Genomic DNA, 21,270 nt, shown 5'->3' on the forward strand with positions numbered 1-21,270 from the left:
TGTTCAGTATAGACGACAGCCACTATCACTATTCCTTTTCAGCCTGACCCTTCCTCTGTTTCTTTATCCAGACCATCTGATCTACTGTGAGGACTAAATGTATATATATTGCATGGGGCTCTGAACTCGGCCCTCTTGACTACTGGCTGCTTGTAACATTTATGACATTGAGATAGGAATATTATAAGGTATAAACTAGAGCTGTCAAAGTTAACGTGATAATAATTTGAACGCCTCTAATTAACTTAACGTAACTTGCAATTGTGAAGGTTGTAGCGGGCTTTAAAGCTAGAGTGAAGATACTGGTATCATATGAAATTAAAAAAACCTAATGAATCCATTGGTACCAATCATGTCATACTAGCTTGTTGCAAAGGAGGCTAAATAACACTCCAAACTTATGCTAAATTTTGTCGAGGAAAAATTGCCATGGCCACTTTCTTAAAGGGGTCCCTTGACCTCTGACCTCAAGATATGTGAATGAAAATGGGTTCTATGAGTACCCACGAGTCTCCCCTTTACAGACATGCCCACTTTATGATAATCACATGCAGTTTAGGGCAAGTCATAGTCAAGTCAGCACACTGACACACTGACAGCTGTTGTTGTCTGTTGGGCTGCAGTTTGCCATGTTTTGATTTGAGCATATATTTTTTATGCTAAATGCAGTACGTGTGAGGGTTTCTGGACAATATTTGTCATTGTTTTGTGTTAATTGATTTCCAATAATAAATATATACATACATTTACATAAAGCAAGCATATTTGCCCACTCCCATGTTGATAAGGGTATTAAATACTTCACAAATCTCCCTTTAAGATACATTTTGAACAAATACAAAATGTGCAATTTATTTGCGATTGATAGCGATTAACTATGGACAATCATGCGATTAAATATTTTAATCGATTGACAGCCCTAGTATAAACCTTTTGCTGTATAAGTAAATTTGGGGACTTGGGGTTTTCAAGTGTAAAGTTGAACTGTACTGACTTCAGGTGCACAGTGTAAAAAAAGTATATATTGCATTTCCCTTACACAGGGCTGGTGGCCCTCTGCATACCGTTTATGTTTAAGTTTCTCTTAAGCATTGCACACTAGGGGTGTAAATCACCAGTTTCATCATGATACGATATTATATAGACACGTTGGACAACAGTATGATATTTGTCAATATCACAAAGTCTGCCACGATACGATTTCGTTTTGACTCCAATCAGGGGCCTGCGATCGATATGAGATGATGTCATATGCCCATTTAACACAATCAGTTACATTTATATCAACTCACAAAAAGCAGCTATGTTTTGACAATTTTATTACTGGGCTCTTTCAGACATTTAAAAGAAGAAACAATGTATTATTTTTAATAAAAACAATAAAAATAGACCTCCTGTTGGTCACTGTAAAGTGCCACATTTGTCATGTTTAAGCACTATTTGGACGCTGGACGGAAATGGTGACACAGACGTGCCATGGGAATTTCAAAATAAAGGCGTACCTTGATGTATCAATGTTTTCACTTTGTATCGATGTTATTGGATCGTTGATCATTGAATCGATAAATCAACCCATATCGATGTATCATTACACCTCTATTGCACACCATGGTGTACATAAATAAACGTACCACAAACACACAGTACAAAGCCATCTCAAAGATGTGCAACACATTTACAGGATGCATATCTGAATTTACTGTCCTGTGTAAAATGCAAAACAAAAATGCATGCCATGTGTCCAAGCAATAAGAGCTGCCAATCCCGCGTCTGACAGAAGGTGTTTGTGCTTACAAACAGCTCATAATGAAAGCTAAGCTGGCATTTCACTAGCAGCTACTGAGCTACATTTGAGCGCGCAGCTCCACAGTCAGTCCAGTCTCTGGACTTGTTGAGTCTGCCTGCTGTCTGCCTCGGTGTTAATCTTCGATTAGCACCGATACATATTGGAGCTACGCTGGCACAGCAGATGCTTGTCGCCATGGTAACAGGCCTTAAATGCTAGCAGAGGCATGCTCCTCTGATGGTCTGCAGTTATATACCCGACACCGAGGAAGGTGGAGGTGTCAGATGGCTATGCCAGTGCAGACACTTAGTGTTTATATACACGACAGCTGAACTCACTGTGAGGAGATGTGGCATTAATAGCAGCCTAGAAATGAAAGTATATATATTCCTGTATATGCTGTCAGTGTTTGGTAAATAGACCACCAGCAGAGAGTCGCCAACAGCTGCACCTATTTCTGTCCATGCACTCTTTACTTCAACCTGAGAGGGACAAAAACAGAGGAGAGACAGAGAGGTGAGCCAGTTAAGACCAAACAGGGAGTGACATTACTGTCAACTCGCCATCCCCTCACAATAGCGCTCATTGGTCTTGTCTGTGTTTGTGTCTCTGTTCTCGGAGCTCAGCTCGAGAGGAGATAAGAGCTGTGCTGCAGTCTGTGGAGACCAGCCTGCCATTTCTGCACGCCATTTGGGGACAGTTTGTCCTTTGGGTAGCGTCCCCCGGACTCAGCCGGCTGACAATGGGCGAGGAAGAGGAAGTGCTGCTGTGGGCAGGGGACGCGAGAGGAGGGCAGCGAAGAAAACTGTCCTAATGGAGTGTTTATTTGGAGCAGAGAGCCACACACAAAGACAGCTCGTCTACAGAAGAGGGCTTGGGGGCAACGAGGGAATGAATTCAAATAGTCCAGGACCAAAGAGTGCCATTTAAATTACTGCTGAATCTCTCCAGCTCCTGCCTTTCATCGGAACAAATCCCACTCCAGGCTATCTGCACATCTCTGCGCCCACTTCTGCTTCTACAGGTTGCAAACATGTTTCATTTTTATGTAGTGCTAAACTTCAACACTCATGAAGCAGCTTTTATATCCCTGTATTGTTTTTTTCCAACTCCCAAACCACAGAGCGTACAGGCCTACAAATGGCTGCACTTACACATTCTCTAAAATTCAACTGAAATTAAACTCAACATTTTGCTGCAGAGCCCACGGGGACCCCACTACCGGAACATCACAGCAGTTAGATGTCATTCTCTCTCAGAATAAACTGAAACAGAAGCTGAGCAGAGCTCTCCATCTCGCTATAATATAATATAAAGTGATTCATTATTCTGCTTAGTGGGGCTCCTGTAACTGTAATGGTAAAACCCCTCAGACCAGAACCATCCACTTAAGCTTTATTTGTGCTGTGATTTACAACTCTGATGTTCCCCCTGCTGTGAGAGACTGATGGAGCCTGATGACTCCTCTTATTTAAGATACAGTACATTTCCCCACTAAAATAAATCCAACGAAGCAGGGGAATAATTGCCACATGCTGCTCAATGGTTACTTCAGCGTACCTGACATTTAGCCCCAGCACCACCTAACAATAAAAGTTAAATAATGCACACAGTCCTATGTGACCTGCCTACACTGCATCATTTCAGGCAAACTCTTCTTAACACAAACGCCAACACAGCCACAGTGTTTAACCACCCAAACCAACAGAATCACTGACGGCCATGATGGGACACATTCAGCACTTCACTCCAGTCTATCATGAACTCTGCAAATGATGAAACAGATGCATTTGAACTTGATGCATGACTGATGTGTGAATAGTTGCATTATTTACATCAGCTTCCAGTCTTTTCTTCAATGATGTATTGGTGTGTAAAGTGGTGCAGGAATGAGTCCTAAAACCCTGAAATGAGTTAGCATACTAGCGTACTTCCGGTGCCCTTGTCTCGGGTATGGGGTTTTAGTTAGATGCCTGAAATAAGGTCTGTGGTTAAAACACGCTTAAGAGAATTGAACGTTTTGTTCTAGGATATAAAATACGTCAGTAAATATCCCACTTGTGAATTCTGAAGCCTTAATGTGTCTTACAATAGGTGGTTACTAACAGGTGGTGCTGACTCGTCCGCCTTTACAGCCTCGTTGTGTATACTAGCACTCATGCAACTGTGGTGTAGTTTGTTTATAGCCTAACGTTAGCTTTTTACATCTGGTGATTGCATTCACACTTCAAAAATCATAAAAGTGGTGTTCATTTGTGGAGATTATCTTGCTGAACAAAACGTGTAAGTATCATAAACATGTGTTCGCCACAGAGCTTATTTTCTGCAATTATCCTAAACTCAATAGAAAAATCCCATTGGCTTTTTGTCGAGGGAACCAGGGAGATGCTAACTTCCAGGTTTGCCTACAAAAATACGTCATCCCTGCACCACTCTATCACTATCTGTTATTGAAGCCCTCCGCAGTTAGCAAAAATGTGCACAATGCCACCCATGTGTTCTCAACACATGCACAACATACAAACAATACATGGAACCCACTCATCAAAACATTACTCTACAGCACCACTAGAGGTCAAAGACTCCACAGGTTACCCAGCAGTCTACGGTTAACATGTTAGGTGACCTGGCTGACCACTGCTGGGCCATTCCCATCATCAAAAGAAACAAACATATTGATGTATATATAACTTAAAACGTCAAGAGGAGACGTGTAAAAAAGAAAAGCATGTTTTTTTTTTCTTCTCAGCAGGTTCTCTCATCTTTTATTTCCTTCTCTTTGCCTTTTGTCCTGAGTCAAGGCCTCTCCAGCAGGCGGGATGACATTTCTGGGGCACTATGAGAAAATGTCCTTCAAAAAGGCAACGACCGCGTCTTGTACGAAAATACAAGACTTGTGTAACATATCTCTGACCTTTTACAGTGGTGACCATTACTTAAAAAACACACAAATGGTGCTCTGTACTGCTGTATAGTTAAAAAACAGCAGGGTTGTACAGCGCTCCATGAGCTATGTGTATCCAGGAGAAAGAAACCAAAATAACCACTGCCTGAGGGTACCACCGATGTACACAGTGATATCCTTATATACGTCATAGTATTTCTTCTGTTTGTGCATGATCACGCTCTGCAAATACTCCTACAGCTGCAAAGTGTATCTCTCATTCTTAAATGTATTCCCCATGCTAACAAAACCCAACCCACAGATACTGCAACTCGCACTTAACTGCTCCCATTTTTCAATTTCAGTCATCACCGCCTGAGAACCAAGCTATCATTACAGTAGACCGCCACTCATTTTCTCAGGGGACGTGTGTGTGTGTGATGATAGCGGGACAAGGCTCTCAGGTACAAATCAATTTGAGCGTCCGTCCTATCGCTCAGAGGCCACGGTATATTTTTGGAGCACTTACCAAAGTCTGACATGTTTGATTCTTTTTCTTCACCTCCGCCTCAAGTGCTTCACACTCCTTCCTTCTGGTGCTGATCTCAGTCTCCTGGGGAGGGAGAAAAAAGAAGCAGAGGACAGCTGCTATGATTTGTCAGGAACAGAAGCTTCCTGAGAGAACTCAGTGAAACTAGACAGAGAAAGAGGGAGCAGGAGCATTTCATTATTCAGCAGTATTTAGGTGTGTGTGTGTGTGTGTGTGTGTGTGTGTGTGTGTTTCAGCAACACACAGAGAGATTTCCAGAGATTATCTAATAGATATTATTCTTATTTTTGAAAACAGACAGGAGGTTGGAATGATTTCTGAGGTTCAAATGTTGAGGATGTACGGTGTGGTCCTCTAGGAATAATGTGATGAAGAGGATCAAACAAGACTAGCCGTGCTAGTGGCTCTGTGAGGTTGTACTTAGGCTAAAGAGCATAGAAGCAAAAAGACGTAACTCTGGTATTTTTTTGACAACCGCTGCCGCCATTTTGGACTGAAAATGCGTATTATATTAATAATGTTTTTATTGTTCAACACAGGCTATTTGGGTAGAGACATTAAATATGACAAAAGAATAGAAATCATTTTGTTTTACTTTTGTACGGCACTTTTTAGGCAGATGTTTTACCGGCGTCCGGTAGTCGCTTTCAGTCCAAAATGGCAGAAGCGTAGCTTTGCTGCTGGGCGCTGATTTGGCAATGGAACGTACAATTGACTTTCACTTCTTGGTAATGTATGTTCTTTACTTAGGCGCAGAGGTGCTTTAAACTAAAAGCTACCATCAGCATGCTAACATGCTTCCAATGCTAACAGGCTAATGTTTAGCAAGTATAATGTTTACCGTGCTCAACATCTTAGTTAAAGATAGGGGTGGTCAGTTTTTCAAAAACACTTTTTTATTTGTTGAAATTCTCATTACATCCCGACAGGTATCAATAATTTAAATGCTCTGACAAAAAAATTAAAAAAATCCAGTATCACAGGACTGAAATAACTGTCCATCCTCCTGAATGAAATGATTGGACGGGCTACCTGCATGTCTACCTTCCGGCCTGCACACACATTACGCTTCACTGAAGTCTTCCACAAGCTGCTAGCTTGACAACTGTGAGTACTAACAATAGTCATGTTCGTGGTTTACGTTCATTATGAAGGGACGGACTGTCAGTGTTGCTGTCTTGACGATTTTCTCGCTAGATTTAGAGACTTTTGGAGCTAATGCTGCTGGCTACTTTCATTGGAAAAGAGTAGGCAACACTGGGCTGTTTTTTTTCGGTTGGATATTTTTTTAAATGTAGCATACTCTTGCTAGTTTCTTAAGATTACCAACCCTAGCTTTAGTTAAAGCATGTTAGCATGCTAGAATTAGTCGATGGGAATGTCATTAATTTAATTAGCAGGTTTTTAGTTATAAACCAAAGTATTAGCGTGGCTAATAACTTTAACAACTCGCATATTGTTTTGGAGTCTGAAGACTTTTTTCCCAGCAGACACATCTACTTGACAAAGCAGCAAAAGCACAGGTGCTACTAATGACACTAACGACGGCTCTGTTTCACGTTACAAGAAAACGACGCAGGCGAAAAGACCCAACTCTTAGAAGGTCTATTCTGTCTCACATGTGAATTAGATATAAACTGTATATCCTGTATATTATTGCCTGTTTTTTTAATGCCTGTTATGTTTCCATCAAGCAGCCATTGAGGCAACTGAGTTGACAACTCAATGCTACGTTGACAACTCAGTCTTTATCCCCATTTTTCACATATAGTTAGTTATTGAATCTGTTGATCTTTATTTACGTGTCATCGCAGGAACAGCACAGATGTAACTAATAACCTTAACGATGGTTATGTTCCTTAGTAAGTCACACTAGCAGAGCACTAGCACTGATACGTCTACATGCAGCCTTAATTAATGCTACTAATTACACCTGTGCTTCTTCAGCACACTCTACATCCTGCACTCTACATGCAAATGAATATATATGTATAAACTGTAACTAAAGGGTTTAAATATGTTTGTACATGCACTGTAGATTGCACAGAGTTCAGCCAGTGCCTAGCTGACACCCTAATGTTCCCTCATGAGGTTTTTGAATGCCCATTATGTTTCCATCAAGCAGCCGAATTACTGAGCTGACAGCTGAATTACAATGAAAAGAAGTTCTTCACAATGTGCGATTAGAGCCAAAACATGACTAAAGTCTGCCACAGTTTCCAGGGAGAATGACTTGTTTAGTCTATCAGCGTTCTTCAGAGGATTCACCACCACTGGCTTCTCAGTAGGGAGACGGCTAGAAACGGGATATCCTCATCAAAGCCGCCTGTGTTTTTCTGCCCTGCTCTGGATATGCCACATCTCCTTGTCACTCCACTCTAATCAGGAGGTTAACACTTTCTGGCAAGCTGGGATGTATTCAGCAGTGAAGGGTAGACCTATTTAAACAGAGAATACACACCTTCTTTATGGCCCATTCATTGAATGCATATAGACAACTATTGCACTGCTCTTACAGCACAGAATACATGAAATTGTTACATCACCGACCGCATCCTCTGTTTATGAGCTCTCGATCAGTGGACGAGGAGCAGCCTTGCTATGGACTGGAGTGAAAGTGCAGCTGGATGTTCCAAGATTAGCGTATAGAATTAAACAGGATTTTATCTGTGTCAGTGTGTGCTACCAGCGCACACACACACACACACACACACACACACGCACACACAAACACACACTCGGGTAGCATGGCACCACGTGTCCCTGAGCACGGCTAAAATAAGCACCAGCGGAGCCACCAGAAGCCCAAAGCACACAATACATGCTGCATGTGAGAATGCATGAATGTGCACTTCATCACAGAAACGCTCACAGCTTGATTTGACTTTGAATATACTATATATATATATATATATATATATATGTATATATATATATATACATATATATATATTGGAATCCATTCAAATGGAAGAGTTCAGCTGGTTCAACTCTTATATATTCAATAAGACAGTGAGCATTAGGGTCAGAGAGCAGGACGAACGGAAGGAAGAGGAATAAGCTTAGACCCTTTTCGAGGTCTGTAACCTTGTGGTGACAGATGGTATGATTATATCTTTGACCCCTTATCTGTCGTAGCTGGTCCACCAGTGATCCTGCTCAACTATACAGTATGTACAGTATGTGTTAGCATCCGCTCTAGTTAGATTTTTTATTGTTTCGAGGACGAAATCCCTCACATGGACAGAAAGATGTGGAGAATAAATGTCCTCTGAAGCGAGGATTTCATGGTTAAAGGTGCAGTATGTAGGATTTGGTGGCATCTAGTGGAGAGGTTCCAGATTGCAACCAACTGAAACTTCTCCCGTGTGCCAAGCGTGTAGTAGAACTACGGTGCCCGACGCAAAAACGCAAATGGCCTTATCTAGAGGCAATGTTTGGTTTGTCCGTTTTGGGCTACTGTAGAAACATGGCAGCCGGCTCCATGAAGAGGATCTGCTCCTTATGTATATATAAACGGCTCATTCTAAGGCAGGGATCTCCAACAAGAAGCTTGCGAGCCACCAGCAGCAGCAGTAGTGGCTCTCTAAAGGTTCAAAGAATATGTACAAACATTTGATAACACAAATTCCCTTTGCAATCCAGTTTAAATTTCTCTCCAGTCTTTCCGGCTGGTAGCAGTCTCCAAACAGAGAAGGTAAAGGAGCTGGAAACAACGCTTAAAAGACAACAGTCTCTGTTTACCAAACTGATGAAGAAGGCCAACGCAGTAACAGAGGCTTCGTTTAGTGGCACACATCCTAACGAAACACAAAAAGCCTTGCTTATGGCGGGATTGTAATAGAGGTAATGACTGCGGCGGCTGAAATGTTATTAAAGGACATAAAAGAAAGATGTACAACTTGGTGATATGAGTAGCTCAAGGCCACTTTCATTTGATCAAATTAGCTCTTAGAGGAAAAAAGGTTGGAGATCCCTATTCTAAGGTAACGAAAACACAATGATTCTTATTTTCAGATGATTATACACTAAAGAAAACAAACGTATTAATATTATACAGCATTTCTGCCAATAAATCCCCCTAAGTGCTACACACTGTTCCTTTCAATACCCCATTAGGATGCAGAGTTCAGAAAAGGTATAGTTATGGTTTTAAAAGTAAAGTGATGTTCAATTTTTTTATGTTTTTGGATTTGTTTAAAGTTAGGATAAGAGTTAGTGTTAAGCTTAAACTTCTTAGGAATACATTTTACAAAACTGTTCAACCAAAAGCCACAATAGACACAAGTTCCAGCTTCCAGTTAGTGGTCAGTATCTCTACTATAAAATGGGGAAATCACAGCTGGTGTTCCAGTAAATATTCATGCTTGAGAGGTGATTCATTGACTTATCCAGCTGGGAGTGATATTAACCACTGCAGGTGTTTGTAACTGTAATTTCTATAGGATTCCTAACACCTAAAACTCCATAGTTCTTGCTAACTTTACAGTCAACAGAAGCATATGCAAAGATGAATGAAATGCTAAAAAACTATGAAATGAGTAAAAAAGATTGGACGTGTTCAAAAAAGTCCACATATACACAATATACACGAACACGTTGACTCAAAACGATTTCCTTTGAGTGAATCACACAGAGCCTCCGCAGACAGCTTGCCATCTCCCATGTGGGCTGGTATCTAATGTGTACGGTCTTCAGAACCAGACACACACACACACACACACACACACACACACACACACACACACACACACAGATCTCAGGCTTGCTGAGGCCCATTTGTTTGGAGCACATTTGCCAATGTTCAATTAAAAATCCCTCTGATAAAAGATTCAAATGGCTGCCATTGTGAGTAATGAGCTCCTGTATAAGTGAAGAGGCGTTTACTGCACAGCAGATGAAGACAGATGAGTAAGACCATCCCCTTAGGCTGGATCCAGCATTCGTGCCTCAGTGGCACTAATGCAAATGCATGCACAAGAGAGGTGCACCCAGAGCCATCTATTCTACCTCCATGTCTCTTATGTACTACAGTATAAGCAGCAGGAATTTCACACTCTGTTGTACGACAGAACATCTTTGAAAATCAATTTTCTTGACAAACTTGTCTCCAGAGAAGGTTAGGTTTTGGTTTTAGGTCAAGAACAAAAGTAAAACTCTATTAATTTTTTTTACAGAATCTGACAATATTTGGTAATTAATCAATGAGCCAATAAACAGAAAATTAATCAACGAACAAAAATTCCAAATATTCTTAGTTTCCAGCTTTTCAAATATGAGGAAAATGAGTACCGTCATGTTTTCAGAATCTTGGCATCGACTTGGTAGCGAATTATCGGTTCTTATTACACGGCTGTGTTGAATACTCGATTTTGATTGGTCAATCACGGCGTTCTGCGGTCTGTAATTTCTTTATACAGTAACAGACCGTTGCTATGTATAGCAGACCGTTGCTATGTATAGCAGACTGTTACTATGTATAGCAGACCGTTGCTATGTATAGCAGACCGTTGCTATGTATAGCAGACCGTTGCTATGTATAGCAGACCGTTACTATGGGCGCAGTTCTGATGTCGTACTCTGGCAGACCGTTTTTGTGTCAAATTATTGATTTCTTAAGTTAGTAGCTGTGTAATAAGCGGGATAATGTACAGCTAGCAGGTCATTGTTGTGAAAGAATCCCCTTCAGGGCGATGAGAGACCCCTCCACGTGGCATCCCCCTATTGGGGATTACATACTTTATCATTATTTTATATACATTATCCCTTACTTGTGACATCCTTGCTACAAATATATACCTCCACAAGTGGCTATTTGCTTCAAGTTTCTATTCCACACTTGTGTTTACCTTTTAAAAATAAGCTCACAAAACACACCTGAAGCTCTGGCTTGACTACTAATCATTATTTACTATACTTGCACTAAATCAGTTAGCAAAACGTTTTGCAAAAGAAAGCAACTGGAGCCTCAGAGCCTCAGCTGTGGGAGCCCTGAACACGTCCGTCTTGGTGTTCAGCACCATGGAGAGCTCCCCTGGGACAACAGCAGCAGCATGTGGGGTAGATACTGTCTCAGGTTCACTTCAACTATTTTTGATGCTGCTGCTAACTCTCCACTGTGAGTTCAATGCACGGCAACATCTTGATGAAATGAGGTGCACATGCTACAGTATCATCTCTGCGATGACTAATTAACAGGGAAGGCTTTCCCCATCCTATTCTCAGCGTTCGGTCTTCTGATCTTTTGTAGTTGGGAAAGCTCTGTGTATAATCTCTGGCGAGCAGGGTAACCTCATTACTCTCTCTCTCTCTTTCTCTCTCTCTTTCATCCCTTGTTGTGTTGAATATGCATGATGCGTAATGATGGGTAATAATCCTGCCTATGGCTGAGCAAAAAAAAAAAAACTGCTAACGTTTTCTACCAGAGGTCGATTCTACGCGAACAGCAGATATCTGATGGAGATATCAAATACAGACAGGAGTCTCCTCTTTAAAGCAGCCTTCTTTAAGAAATACGCAGGCACACAGTGTGCTACAACTCAGCTGAGCTACATTACAATAAAACTGATGGAAAGAAAAAGCACTTGACTTTTTACACGGAGTAGTTATGCTCAGAACCAAACAGTACATCACCCTCTAACTGTGGCACATAGTGTAGCTTTACAGCTAATTTGTTGCCTCTCAAAATGTCAGCGGTGCTCCCTGAGATATATATATTGTCCCGAGACACTTTTTTTCTTGTTATTATGTTTCTTTTCTCCAGCCGAGCCGCAGCCAAAGGACAGGCCATTAAGGAGGCTGGAGGAAAGACTTGACCAATGTTGTCAGGGTCTTTAAGAGAGGATTCCCCTCTGTTACCAGCTCCACTTAGCATCATGTAGGATACAGCTATACTGCACATACTGCTGGCCCAGACACACAGTAATCTAGTGCAGCACAGCAAGCACTTGCGATTTCAAATCATTTGAAATGGCAGAGTAAGTTACATAACCTCCCCACAGCTTAGGTCTGCTGTGTGCGCAGGCACAGATGCTCGCACTCCGCTAATACTGTACTCTCCTGCCGCCTGCGAGCGTGAATCTGTGTGTATGTTTGAGTGTATGCAGCGTGTATGCACAGCAACACGCAGACTGACAGCTGAATCACACGTTTGCAGGAAAAACAAGTGTAAATCCCAGAGGTCAACAAGTACATTCCTCCACAAATACACGCAGAGAGGAAACGGTAAAGAGTGAGGTGAGGGGGGGGGGAAACAGAGTGATAGTGAATGAAAGCATGAGAGAGAGATACGTAAAAAGCGGCGAGGCCTAGATATGAATGCAAATGAAAAAAAAACGGGAGAATGGGCAAAATGAAAAATGGGATGGAGGCAGGATTTACCGTCTAAGCTCCTCAGCTCTGCAGCATTTTGTCCCGGGTATAAGACCTCAGCGAGGCGTCCTCTATCAGGCATATTAAACATCATGCAGCAGCGGCAAAAAAAAAAGGAGTAGCCTAGTCTGGATTCCACTTCCGCTCCGTCTTTCTCTCTCTCTCTCTCTTTTTTTTTCTCTTTCACACTCTATCTCCCCACCACCAGGATCCACAGGCATCGGCGCGCTGCAGAATCAGAAATGAAGCTGCCACTATCACCGGGGTCTGACCTCTCTGAGCCACCGAACGCTACACTGCCTGCCTGCTGATGACTTGTGAGTCTAACGTGCTACTACTGAAGAGCACAGAGGGCGGAGAAGGAGAGGAGAAGAATGGCAGGGGAGAAGAGAATGAATGATAATGAATGAAGAAGAAAAAAACAGAAAGAGGAACTATTCTGCTATTATCACAGGTCTGTATAATAAAAAGGTGTGATGAAAGGAGCAGAACAAAAACTAGGATCTAAATGAAAATGTGAGGTTGTTGGAATAGGAGGCTAATTTGAAAGAGCAGGCTCAGTGTGTGTGTGAGAGGCTCCAGGGAGAGGACTGTAAATCTGATAATCCCACTGCATGAACACAAAGATGTCAGATGAGACTTTTACCTTAATGGAAACTAAACAATGACTCATGCTGCCACAACAGACTCTTACTGAGATAAAGGGAGGGTGCTGTGCAGTGCCGTGATATCTATTCATGACAATGCCGGATTCAATACGGCACCGTCGTATAGAGAAACTACTGTATGATCGGAGAATAAACAGGTTTTATTTTGGCAGCTGAAGCCATTTTGCTGACTAAAGGTCCACAGAGAACATCTGATGATTACTGCTGCAACCAAGCAAATGCTGGAGGCCCACTGCCCACTCAGACAGACACGGAGGCTTACTCATCCCCAGCTGGATTTGCTGGCCGAGCTTCTGCAGACTGTCATTCGGTTCACATGGTAACCTTCATCTCTCGTGGCAGCGCAGTAAACGCCTCGTAACAAAAAGACGGTTCTCGTAAACACGCACCACCTCTGCAGCTTTTTATTGTGACTGTTGTCTAGAGAAAACTCACCCAAACATCAACCACACCAGTACACAGTGCTGGCTGAGGTGTGCGTGGGAACTACAAGAAGTTGTTTTATCTGTATGGATTGTAAACTTTGGGGATTGACTCCCTGCGCCACAAAGATGAGGCGGTGGGTTGTTGGCGGGATAGTTCAAGTGTTTTGGGATTGTATGAGGTACTTATCCATAGTCAGTGTATTACCTACAGTAGATGATGGTTGGCATGCAGTTTGGAGAAACAGACAGGAGTTACCGCACGGAAGCAAAGCAATGTACTGCTGTGGAAGGGCAGCAAAATGTATTTTAACCACCTAAAAGAAAGACCCACCTCAAAAACAAATCGATATCAGTTTAAGTGTACGCTATATTTACAATATTTTCACCGGTTTACCATGCTGTGAGACAGCTATACAGTCTATGTGTCCAACAGGGAACTGAAGCCGTTATGCTCTCGCCAAAGCAACCAGGCTTCATTGAAAAATACAGTAATTTTACCTCACAGAACACGGGAGTTGTTGGTCTATCGCTGCCTCGATCTGTTAGTTTGTTTGTGTTATTGTGTGACTTTGATTAGTTCGGATTCACCAAAGTCACACAGACAAACTAACCAATCGAGGCAGCGGTAGACCAGCAGTAACCCACGTGTTCTGTGAGGTAAAACTACACGTTTTTTTCAATGGAGTCTTGTGAATTTGGCGAGAGCATAGATGGATACAACGGCTTCAGTTCCCCTCAGAAAGGGCTGTCTGACATCAAGTTAAAGCGGTGAAAATATTCTAAATATAGCGTACACTTTAACTAATATTGATTTTTTTAGGTGTATAAAACACATTTTGCTGTCGGCCCCGTCCACAGCAGTACAATGCTTCCGTGCTTTAACTCCTGTCTGTTTCTCAAAACTGGGGGCGTGCCGACGCCGATACACTGACTATGGATAACTACCTTATACAACCCCACTTCAAAACACCAGAATTATCCCCTTAATCCTGTGTTATTCCTTTTCATTAGAGACTGCAGAACACGGTGCTTGATAATAGTGCAGAGATCTATAGAGCTTCACAGCTAGCTTAGTCACATGCTGGAAACCAGGAGCAATACATGCCAGGAGGGCACCCAAGCATCTATATTTCAGTCTCTCCAGGAATTTTTGATCAAGGGAGAAAATTATTGCAAATTCAACCAATCCCCTGAATATTTGCAAGTGCTGCACATGTTGGGAAAAACGGGTAAAAATGGAAGAATGACTCTATTTTTGTTCCCAATTTAAAGCCATTTTTCATGTACTACTACACTACTATATATTCCGGGGAAAAAAATAAATAAATAAATAAAACCAATGCTCAAACTAAAGTGCTTTCTCAGACAGAGCTCTCTCGCCACAAACAAGTGTTACTAAAAACATACCCTATTTTTTTTCCTTGCAATTTCTTTCTGACAGAAAAAGCTGCAAATTGCATCCCAATTTTCTTTTAACAGTCCCTGCGAAATCAATCACTTTTGGCCAGATTCACAATAAGAGCTGTGAGATCCTGTTGGGACTGATATTTCAAAATATAAACAACCCAGCAAGCAATTTACAGAAATGAATGCCGTGGTGGCCAAAATAATTATCCAAGGCCCAATTTCAGAAGAAGATGGTGGGCAGCACCCACGGACAGCTCCAGAACTACACTCAGCTTGCATTCACATTAGGCTTTCAGTGTTGGTGCGGACCGTCAATTGAAGGTCAAAATGTGTACTGTAATATTTCACTGTCAAAAGACAACATGCTGAAAGCCATTACAAGAGATGTATATAGCATCACTTGGTTGGAGGAGTTGAGGCACCCAGATGGCCTGTGTGTAAATACGCAACACTGAATCCAGTGTTTCTCATTAGAGTGGCCAGTAGCCGTGCAGGTAGATGAGCCACTGAGATGATGGACTGTTCTCTGAGCGGTCCAGACAGAGTGTTCAACCCTCAGGAGGCAGTGTCAACATTGGAAACTGAGCAGGGGAGCAAACACGGGAGAACAAAATGAACCATGAATCAAGATCCACTAATACGATGCATCTGTACACACAGGAAGTCAAGGTTCTTGTGTGGCGCAGCTAACACATTAGCAACAGTACAGGCCTCGGTTCAATCTTTTTAGCAGCCTGTTGGCCACAGATACAGGCACAAAGAGCATTACTTGGCATTAAAGGAGACTTATTGTGCTCATTTTCAGGTGCATACTTGTATTTTGGGTTTCTACTAGAACATATTTACATGCTTTAAAGTTCAAAAAACGCTTTATTTTCCTCATACCCGCTGTGCTGCAGCACCTCTTTTCACCCGCTGTCTGAAACGCTCTGTTTGAGCTCCTGCCCCCTCCCCAACCCCTCCTGAAAAGCCCTGTCTGCTCTGATTGGTCAGCCCAACCAAACTCTTCGGACTCCGCTCCAGCTTCGCTCTAACTAGCTTTGTTGGAAGTCGTGCCAAACTGGCCGCTAGGCAGGTATTATGCAAAAGTATTACTTGGTGACATCACCACGTTACAGAAGAAAAGGCAGGACTTCAAGAAGGCATTTCAGGCAGTTAAGGAGCAGTGTTTCTGTAGGGGAGAGTAACTCCCTTTGGTGTGGACTTTGGGCTTTGTAACTTTGCAGACCTTTGCACAAAAAAGCATGAAGAAAAAACGATATAACACATTAAAGGAAAGGGAAATAGCACAAAAGCATAATAGGTCCTCTTTAACACAATGTAATTTTATTAGGTGATTTAAATGACAAAATTACTTTTTATGTTGGGCATCAGGGCTCTTTTGTAAACGTGAGCCTGGAAACACCTGTCCTTCATTTCATTGTCTGTAATGCTTATACATGATTTGATTTGCTGTCAGTTAAAATATCTATGAAATAAATAAGCTTTTAGTATCTGTAAGTATGCTTAATATGTGTTGCACACTATTGTCAGAGGTAACAATCACTATATGCTATATTTCAATTTCAAATATGTGAATAAATAATATAGATCCATTGTTGAAAACTTTCTAAAGTACATTGCTCTACAATATGTTATCATAAATATATGATCTGGCCAAATGTGTCTGGATTGCAATGATTTTGTAATGTTGCCCTGCAGGCATTTAAAGTCATATTTCCTGCTGTCGAACTGGATATGCACTATAAATAACACAATATTTCATTAAACAGCATTCCATATAAATTACAGACAGATTACAAGCTCAACCAGACATATCAGAAACAGCCATGTCTTGGTAAAAAAAAAAAGGTCTAGGAGAAAAAATAAGTAAAAGGAGCAGCCATCTATCCCGTCATGCTGTCTACTTTGCCAGAATCACTCACTCCCTGTCTGCGGGGAGTTGTGCTCTCACATCTGCGCCCCTCTCAGCCAGAAGCCAACAGAGAAAGAGAATCTCACAAACCTGCCATGATCAAATTAATTCACATCGAACATGGCTGCCTGTTTGTCTGCACACTTGGGCCCCAACCAGATAAGCTGATTACAACACAAAATATTACATGCTGTCCTATTTGTTCTGATCCAGTGTTATCCCGATGTCTCTGGTAATGCAAAATCACTGACCTATGAAATGTCAAGGTAGACTAAGATGGATAATTATGAGGTGTATACAGTGATCCTTCAGATCCAAACTGGGGCAGCCTTTGGCACGAATGGGACTGTTTCAGCTGTGAGAATTATGTCCAATCATTTCATCTGCACCTGTAATTTACAAAATGATTGAGGAGAACAGGGACTCCTTCTTTCACGTACTGGATTACCACCTGTGCTCTACTGTATCAGACAGCAATAACACCTCTGTGTTGATGCTGTTGTGATTCATAGCATTAGTGCAGCAGACTTTGATACACAGTCTGACTAACCAGCACAAGCTCTGATGGTACATCTCACAGACTGTATATAAAGATGAACAACATGACAGCTCCCCAAAAATGAAGCCAAAACATCTCAGTCGCCCCCTGCTGGCTGGCTGCAGTATAGGTCATTTATCCCGCCTCCTCCATGTTAGCGGATTGGTCATGGGCCAAATTAAGTCAAAAGTACACGTCAAATCATTTTTTTCCAAAGATCATTATCAGGTCATTTTAGGTCGTTCTTATCACGCTAATGTATGTTCAAGTGTTCGTTCTTCGGAGAAGTTTGGTTTAAATTAGTTGATGCTATAAAAAGGGGGTGAGATGTCATGATTGACAGCTGTGATTGACAGCTGCTCTGAGGGAAGTAGTGGTGCAACCAGAAGCTCTGAATTGTACGAGAGAGGAGTTGTAACTTTAACTTTCTGTAACCATCACGAGTCTGTGTAACAGAATGTGTCAGTTTGATCATAAATGTAGTTATAGAGATATTAGGGTTAGTTGTTGTGTCTTTCTAGCCAAACAGCTACCATTGTAACATTGTAACAGCTAGGTGGCTCACGCTAGCAAGCTGTGGCCGTGCTCAGCTCGTGATTGGCTCGTGCGGGTGTGTGGGCGGGACCTTGATACCGCGGCTCCAGCTCCCCCGATCAAAGAGTATAGAAGCAGAGAGACGAAACTCCGGTGTTTTTTAATTTTTTTACAACAGCCGTTGTAAAAAATGGACTGAAAACGCTTATTATATTTCTAATATTTTATTGTTCGCCACAGGACATTTCGGTAGAATATGACAATAGAGTAGAAATTATTTTGTTTTACTTTTGTATGGCACTTTTTAGGCAGACGTTTTACTGGCGTCCGGTAGTCGCTTTCAGCTGAAAATGGCAGAAGCTTAGCTTTGCTGCTGGGCGCTGATGTTGCAACGAAACGAACAATTGACTTTCACTTCTTGGCAAGATACGTTCTTTGACCCGATCACTACTGCGTAGACTCTGGCTCCAAATGACATCAAAAACTCAAGATGGCAGCTCCTGTATCCGGGATATTTTGGCTTCACTTCTGTAGAGTGGGTGTAAGTGGAGATGCGTCGCCCATCTATAAATACAGTCTATGATACGTCTCCTTTCTTTGCCTCAGTCTAGGCTCAAAATTCAACAGAATGTAATGACAAACTCTTATCAAACGCTAATTCTACAGTAGCTGCTGCTAATTTAGCCGTCTTCCTGCCCCACACAGCGAGAGATCGGGCTGTTATAGGCGATGGGGCTGTCACCAGCTGAGGTGGCCTGTCTCCCGCTTTGATCCTCGGCCAGAGCCGCAGACATATGCTGCTCCATCCTGCAGGGAGGAGCTGTACTGGATGCAGGGAACAGCTCTCCACTGCCTCTCCATTCATTAACTACATTTCAACAGCTGGCGACCAATTAGTTTGCTCTCCAGATTGCAAAACCAATATAACGAGCACACCTTAACTTTTATATCCTTTTGCCAAAAGGGGAACAAACTTAATGTTGGCAAAATATATTTTGCTGTAAACAGTCAAGAGCTGGCATGTTTTGACACTGGATTGTTTCCATTTAATTCAGGCGGAGACTGAGCAGATCCTTGTTTTTCCTAACTTGAACCTTTAGCACCAGGTAAAAACATCCCCCCCTCAACCCAATCTTCAATGCGTGCCAAGAGCTGCTGTCAGCCTGGCCCCACAGCAGTGTCCATTAATGGGTCTTTCATGCCGGAGAAAGGAAAACGGAGAGGAAGGTCGTACGTGGTCTGGTGTGGAGGATCATCTGCTTGTAAAACGTGCGAGTTAGAGAGGCTGCCCATCTGTGAATTGATCATTATGAGGTGTCAGACTTGGCTTTTGGCCTCAGCAAAGAAGCAGACAGACTCTGATGTGAGGAGTTTTCACATTAGGGGTGCGGGTGAAGAGATCCTGTGTCCAGTAATGGGAGACAGGTGGTGCCCAGGAGGAGATAAAGAGTGAGGTTCTCGCCCCGCAGGAGTACTGGCACAATCGCGGCAGAAACAGACGCCTTTTGCCTCCCATCTGGGGCATATTCTCTAACCATCACTGCCAATTTACAGGACACTCAATTACTGGTCATTACCTGAGCAAGGACTCGTTCTTTACGGCATCCAAGTGCCAAATCATACAGATGGAGAAACTAAATAATTCCAGCACTGGATACAGACAAATTCGATTCAGCTCTATTATTATCATAATGTTTGCAATACAATCTGTAGGGGAGGCGTAGGAAAACAGAACAGACAGCGAGGTCAATAAAAAAGACGAGACACAACAAACAGACACACAAAGTGCCAGAGCTTGTATGTATGTATGTGTGAGAGTATTTCATTGTGCCATCAAGGACATTTCAAAAAAATTAATTGATTAATTGAACAGCATTATATATTTACATAACATATTTGTATTGTTGAAAATTTGACCTGATGATAGAAATCATAGTCCCAGTCATGGGATCACCAAATTTCATTGCAATCCATCAAGTAGCTGCTGAGATATTTCTGCCTGGACTAAACTGTCCGACTGACGTTGCCAACATTGCCATTCATAGAACCATGACCCTAGCATGGCTAAAAAATAATTCTATATATCAAAGTAACCTTTATAGCACTTCAAATTATTTGATATTTTAAAGCAAAAAAAATGCTCAGGGAATTCAGTTAATGGAGCAAAACGTACAGTACATAACCTTCCATGGCAGCTGGATTCTCGCAATGTTGCGAGATCATGCCAAAATCGCGGGATCAAATGTCAGACAAAAATCAATCTCGTCGGGCTTCAAGTAATGCCTTTGTGTCCGGCAAGCAAAATCACGGGCCAATCAGCGTCCTGTGAGGAGCTACTAGCAGCTACGGGCGTGGCTTAGGTGTGAGAGACCCGGTGAGACCATAGTGTGAGACGACCAAGCCCCCAGGAAGTGTGCCGGGCTTTAAGGTAAATTTTCGTAGCGGTGGAATTACAACTTCTGTGTCCTTCACGTGATGCCATTTGGCAAAAGAAACACTTTTTCCCATAGACTTACATTGGGAAAGAGACATCTGTAACTCAGCGGATAATCTTAGGTAAATCAACTTCCCAGCACAAATTAGATCCTAAAAGCTGTAAAATCTAAGTCACTAAAAGCTGAATCCAGAGTTATTTCCCTTCCTCCAGCCCCAGACTGAGGGCTGGGAGGCGGGGTTAAAGGAAACGCCAGTGCGCCTGCTCTATGGGCCCAATGGATACGGAAGATCACCAGGAAAATCCAGGTACTTTAGCACTCGGCAGTCGAGCCATTCTGGCTTCATGCGCCACTGAGCAACTCTCATAGGAATGAATGGGAGCCCGCCACCAATGCTGTATCCAGATGCTAGATGCTGCAATAGCATCAGGGATATCAGAACTGGAGAGTATTTCTTCATTGGAAGAAGTTTCGTATTTGTTAGTTTGATTGACAGATGGTTCATCCAATCACCTGCCAAGTATTGTTTTGAAAGAGCCTGCCCTTTTCCAAACAGTTTCCAATGACAGCTTCTCAGATGGTGCTGTGAAACAAACCATCTGACGGGTCAGGTTAAAACGTTCTCAGGAGTATTTCAGAAAATCTACACACAAACTTTCACGTACACTCACAGACACGGTGGTCACAAATGAGGAGGCGTCCCCGCTGAGGCTCAATTGGGAACAAATGACTTATTTTTACAGCAGAGAGCCGTGTA

The 21,270-nt window shown here is 42.2% G+C and overlaps 1 protein-coding gene across 4 annotated transcripts in view; it reads right to left on the bottom strand.

Annotated features, from left to right (window-relative positions):
- Positions 1-21,270, bottom strand: part of rimbp2 (RIMS binding protein 2) — a 104,864-nt gene that overhangs the window by 46,045 nt on the left and 37,549 nt on the right. For 3 of the 4 annotated variants that reach the window (XM_037777957.1, XM_037777962.1, XM_037777961.1), the window contains exon 3: positions 5,200-5,283. In XM_037777957.1, coding sequence (XP_037633885.1) covers positions 5,200-5,283 — 84 coding nt within the window. Of the gene's footprint in view, positions 1-5,199; positions 5,284-12,600; positions 12,675-21,270 lie in introns of those variants that run through there. The other variant, XM_037777958.1, reaches the window with a different exon arrangement.

The sequence above is a fragment of the Sebastes umbrosus genome, chromosome 8 (genome assembly GCF_015220745.1).
Source record: "Sebastes umbrosus isolate fSebUmb1 chromosome 8, fSebUmb1.pri, whole genome shotgun sequence".
In the NCBI taxonomy this organism is placed as follows: domain Eukaryota; kingdom Metazoa; phylum Chordata; class Actinopteri; order Perciformes; family Sebastidae; genus Sebastes; species Sebastes umbrosus.